This window comes from Triticum dicoccoides, chromosome 4A, assembly GCF_002162155.2.
Source record: "Triticum dicoccoides isolate Atlit2015 ecotype Zavitan chromosome 4A, WEW_v2.0, whole genome shotgun sequence".
NCBI classification, from domain to species: domain Eukaryota; kingdom Viridiplantae; phylum Streptophyta; class Magnoliopsida; order Poales; family Poaceae; genus Triticum; species Triticum dicoccoides.
The window spans coordinates 362,892,889-362,898,527 of NC_041386.1; the positions used below are offsets into that span (position 1 = coordinate 362,892,889).

The following is a 5,639-nucleotide window of genomic DNA, read 5'->3' on the forward strand; positions in this document are numbered from 1 at the left end:
GGAGGTTCTTCCACGTTAAATCCTGTGTCACATGTGCATGTTGTTTGTGTTATTCCGCTGCTTACTTGTTGGTTGAAGCTGTCCTCAAAGTTAATACAAGTGGAGGGGGCTGTGTAGTGTGCATATTTACCGTGTCAGTGAATTTGTGCAGCGCATTGTTGCTGTCCAGCCCAACACTTATTGCAGTCAAAAGCCTTGGCGAAAGCATATCACAGACTAGTGAGTTCTAGATTACAAATCTGATTAGCCTGCTGCAAAATTATATCAAAACATAATTGTAAAGTTATTTAAACATATAGAGCAACTAGTAGGTTTGGACCAGTAAGGTGAGTAGCTTGTTGGTATTTACAGGAGAGCTGTTATCACCAAGAACTGATTTGTTGTAACCCGTCAATTGGCTAACCTGTATTTCGTTCTTTTCTGTTTCCCGGTGCGCCTCCGCCGCCGCTGCTTTCTTCTTGGGATGTTGGTGGAAGGCTGAGGTGAAGCTGTCCAGGTAAGGAATCCGCAAGGCTCGAAGAAGTAACTGGGTTGCTTCTATGCCGGGAACATGATGATGCTGATGTCCCCGGGAAGAGCTGGTGCTCCTGAGGCCGTGATGCAACCTGACCAGAAGCAATAGAGTGATGCTGCTGATTCTGCAGTGCGGATGGTGTGTTGGTTGGGGGCACCATGTGCATGATGCTTGAATTAGAAGCATTGCTCCATGTATCATGTCGTGTTGGATGGGTTGCTAAATTAGTAGTGTAGCTTCTCCCTATTGGATGTAGCACCCCAAGGCTGCATAGATTCACGCTATTGTTTCCGATCCTTGCACGAAGCTCGTTCTGCAGTTCTATTATTTGGGCTCTGAGTGTAGTATTCTCATCTTGCAGCTTGGTCTTCTCTGAACCGACCTATTAATAAGTGTAACTTAGGCTTAACCTTGAAGGTAATGAAGCAAATAACCTGAAACAACTATATCATTTGATAAATTACGAAGGCAGCAACCACAAGTTGGAAAGGAGAGACATCAATGGGAATTTATTTATATGTGAGTTAATTCAAGTAAAGGCATTGCTTACAGGTACAACAGATACTTCATGAACTTTAGAAGATAAATGCATGCTAGCTAGACTTTCATCCTTATAGTGAAGAAGGAAAACAGTTATCATCTAAGGCACGCTAGCTAGATCTTCATTAAACCCTTTTGCCCCCCTTTGTTGTTAGATCTATAAATTATCATTGTTGTTCGAGAAACACAATAATCTAGGGAACATGCAAAATGTTTTAAATTATGAACACAAGTATATGCACAGTTTCTGGAAGGCAAGTATATGAGCACTTAATATTTCAGAACTCACATATTGTTGCTTAGTTAGAAGAGTAGATTGCTCCTTTCTAAGAGATTCAACTTGAGTAATTAAATCTCGCAGTACTCGTGCAGCATCACCCAATACTGTAGCTTTTCCACTATTTTGTTGATCATGATCTGTAATAGCAGAACTATGTTTATCAGAAAAATAATGTTGAGTACAATGAGCTCTACAAGGAATAACAATAAGCATGCAAACTCTACAGTCGCATGGCAATACTTTTGGATGATTGACGCCAAAGGGTAATTACATACAAAAGATAATCCATCTTGGCATGATTTATTCAGCGTATGCAATAATGCGGTGCACAAAAAAGGAAATACAAATAATGATTTCAGGTATTTTCATAATATGTAATATCAACCTTCTATATGGGCTAAAGAACAAGCTGATGAAAACTTTCCCCTTCAGAACTTTGTTCTTGAGACATGTGGTGGACCACTCAAAAGTGAGCTTGGAAGAAAGCAGGAAGCCAACATTTCACATGGGAATATTTAGCAATTTAACAAAATGGGCCCATGTAGACTTTTAGAATCCTAGAAAGGATTGCTAGGATATATAAAATACTCCCTCCATTCATTATTATAAGATGTTCTCGCTTTTTTCTAATTCGGATGCATATAGATGCATTTTAGTGTGTTTGTTCACTCATTTCAGTCCTTATGTAGTCCATATTGAAATATCCAAAACATCTTATATTTGTGAACGGATGGAGTACTGAATAATGAGATGAGTTTCACCCAAAATATAAACAGCAAGATGCAACAGCAACAACAGACAATTGAATACAGGAATCAACATATGCTCTTCCAGTCGTGGCGTCAATACTACGAATTGTGAACATGTACTGTGCATCAGATACACATGAACACTACCAAACATATAACCTAATAATGAGATGAGTGTATTGGTTCCCAGTTGTCATTAATTTATTAAAAAGACATATGAGTCCAAGTTGAGGGAACAGAGTGATGTAATCCATGTGCAATAACTTAACTGGTATTTTTCCCAAAAGGGAAGATTAAATCAGCTAAAAATTGTCATTGATTAATGACGCATCGTACTATCCTAACATACTGCTGAGCTCAACAAAAAGGTCATTCAACTGGTCACCTACAGCACACAAATCATCAGAATAAGAGAAAAGTGTATACCAAAGGAAGGGTGGAGTATTGGGCTGGTCATAGTGGGGAGTAACTTATACTAGTGTCACGCATATGACACTAGTCTAAGTTACTACCTCCATAGTGCAAAGTAACATAGTAGTAGTATCATAGATGGCTTCATTTATTAGCTTGTAGACTCATCTTTTCTCCGGAAGCGTTATATTACAGTAACATATTATGTTACTCTCTCCTCATTAACTACATGCCACATAAACAAAAATTTCTTGGAGTGCGCTATGTTACTATCTAAATTACTCCCACTATGACTAGCATTAGAGGAAATTAAGAAGTAATATAATGGACCACGCCTAGGTTTAGAATAATATGAAGTTGGAAATGTTACAGATATGATCGACTTAAGTCATTGAAAATGACTGCCTAACTGCAAGTCTATATGGTAAGTACTGCTCCCATCATCCATACAGCCGATCACAAGATAAAAGAGCAGGCGTCGAACTGCAGAACCCTGTGTCCTAAATAATCTTCAATTCGAGGAGTCTTCTTCTATTTTATGTTTGCTGTATAGGAAACGCTGATCTCTTGGATGACTCCACTCATGCTTTTTAAATGATGACATCTTTTTCTTTTAAAGCAAGCCTGAGTCAGTTCAGAGAACATAATCCAAAATAACTGGAAGCACCGACATGGATGCAAATGCAAAAGACTGTGAAAATAATCAGGTGAAACACCAGTCTATTGGAGCAGATGAGCTCCTCTGCCATCAGGTAGTAGTAATAAGTACTTGCAGTCTTTTACAGGGCTAGCAAACAACTAAATCTGACATTAAAACTACTCAGCATGCAGATTTATGGTAGCAAAAGAATACAATTCATGAAGAGGTGAACTAGGAGACTGGTCACAATTAAGGCAAGTTTAAGTCACAACTTAAACATATGAAATACATATTTATAAAAAAACCTATGAGGAATGATGCTCGCTAAGATTATTGTTATTGATGCTGGTTTGGTCAAATAGATATAACGAGAAGATTATGCTTGTTAGGTGGAGTTTAGAATTATTCTTGGACAACAACCCAAGATGAAAAGTGAATAACGACAAAATATTGTGGGATAAAGCTGAAACCCAAGTAATTAGAAGAAATGTCTGGCATCGTAAATCACGTACGGCAAGGAATACCGAGTTCAATCCATTTACATATTGCAGGCTTTCACAGGAAATGCTACCAGGGACGAATCAAGAGTTCGTTGTACCACCGCCAAAAAGTGGAGCCTAGCTTAGACCACATGCATGGAACTACAGAGTTCTTTTTACAGGAGACTACTCTTCCAAATATCGGCTGACTTTGAAGTTAATCTGCCAGTTAATCGGTACTCGGAGGGTGCCCGGTTCAAAAACTTCCTATTCGCCGCGTTTCTCACTCAGACAGTTAGGCCTGTCAGACCGATTTATCGGCTGTCAGACCAAGTAATCGTGGCACAACGATTAACTTGGATGCCGGTTTGGCCGACTAAAGCCCAAAATTTCCATCCCGTGCACTTCTCCAGCCGCCCTTTAGAATTATTCTTGGACAACAACCCAAGATGACAAGTGAATAACGACAAAATATTGTGGTAAGTGCATCCAGATTCATTCATGTGTCTGCCCCACCATCTCATCATTTAGAAAACAGAAAAAATCTAGCATAAAAGAAATTTGATCATGCACATCCTAGGCTAATTGGCCAAAGCAACAAAGTAAAATTTATTACTGCTATAACGCTAGGTAACTCATGTAGCTAAGCAAATGAAAATGTACCGAAGAAGATAAGTAACTAAAGACCAACATGTCAACGTGCTTTTCGGCAGCAGAACTTGAGCTGCCAGCCATTGAATCTGAGCTCTGCGCATCAGCCACCATTCCAAGATTCTGGTGTCTGCATAACAGAAAAGACTGCTGGAGCACCCTAGAGATAAAGCTAAAATCCAAGTAATTAGAAGAAATGTATGGCATCGTAAATCACGTACAGCAAGGAATACCGAATTCAGTCCATTTACAGATAGCAGGCTTTCATAGGAAATGCTACCAAGGATGAATCAAGAGTTCATTGTATCACCGCAAAAAGTGGAGCCTAGCTTAGACCACATGCATGGAACTACAAAGTTCTTTTTACAGGAGACTACTCTTCCAAATATCGGCTGACTTTGAAGTTAATCGGCCAGTTAATCGGTACTCGGAGGGTGCCCGGTTCGAAAACTTCTTATTCGCTTCGTTTCTCACTCAAACAGTTAGGCCTGTCAGAACGACTTATCGGCTGCCAGACCAAGTAATCGTGGCACAACGATTAACTTGGATGCCGGTTTGGCCGACTAAAGCCCAAAATTTCCATCCCGTGCACTTCTCCAGCCGCCCCACAGCTTAGGGTTGGAGGAAATTGAGGCTCCCACTCATCCTCCTCTCCCCTCACGATTCGAGGAACTGGCCGGCGACTGCTTGAATCGTAATTCCATGGCAATGAGTACCTTCACAGAAATGATCCTATCAATCACTTCAATAACCTACCTAGCCCTTTCTTGGCAGCGATCTGGCATTAGGTATATTGAGACCTAGAAATATTCTTTACAATTTATTTTCTACTCCCTCCGTAAACTAATATAAGAATGTTTAGAACACTATTTTAGTGTTCTAAACATTCTTATATTAGTTTACGGAGGAAGTACCTTATTAAAACATTTTGAGACCATTAATCGCTGATAAAATCAATCATAAAACTATTTAAATCCTATTAACTCTATGGTCTCTAAGAATCCGGTATACAGAGTTACAGACTCCACATATCAACTTGATCATTCCAACAACAAAAGCTACATGAAAGCACCATGAGACCCTACAAGAAACAATTAAAAATCATCTTGGACTGTTGGTGCTAAGCTAGGCCCATACCTCCCCAGTGAATCTCAAACCACACACAAAAATAATCAGCTCTCGTCTCCATAATTTGCACCACCTGATAATTAGCTCTCGTCTCCGTAATTCGCACCACCTTAACCCTGAGCATAACCAGCCCTAGCAAGCCATCGGTAGTCGACGAAGAGAACCATACCTGAATGAATTCACATCTGAAGACGTAGTCTTGGATGTCCCTACAGCCTGGGTGGATCTTGATCCGCTAGGGTCGGCC

At 39.9% G+C, this 5,639-nt stretch overlaps 1 protein-coding gene across 1 annotated transcript; it reads right to left on the bottom strand.

Moving 5' to 3' along the window:
• Positions 1 to 250: 250 nt before the first annotated feature.
• Positions 251 to 5,633, bottom strand: LOC119283520 (transcription factor BHLH062-like). The gene is made up of 5 exons (XM_037563028.1): positions 5,562 to 5,633; positions 4,294 to 4,394; positions 2,433 to 2,468; positions 1,344 to 1,471; positions 251 to 896 (listed from the first exon to the last, which is right to left on the bottom strand). The coding sequence occupies exons 2-5, from the start codon at positions 4,376 to 4,378 to the stop codon at positions 399 to 401; spliced, it is 747 nt and encodes a 248-aa protein (XP_037418925.1). The 5' UTR covers positions 4,379 to 4,394; positions 5,562 to 5,633; the 3' UTR covers positions 251 to 398.
• Positions 5,634 to 5,639: the final 6 nt, after the last annotated feature.

Bases quoted from the DNA above. Each gene is read 5' to 3' on its own strand.
- LOC119283520 (XM_037563028.1), bottom strand. From the start codon at position 4,378: ATGGTGGCTGATGCGCAGAGCTCAGATTCAATGGCTGGCAGCTCAAGT. The intron at 1,472-2,432 runs GTATGTTAGGAT...CTGCTATTACAG, and splicing joins CCTTTTTGTTGAGCTCAGCA to ATCATGATCAACAAAATAGT. The intron at 897-1,343 runs GTGAGTTCTGAA...ACTTATTAATAG, and splicing joins TTCTAACTAAGCAACAATAT to GTCGGTTCAGAGAAGACCAA.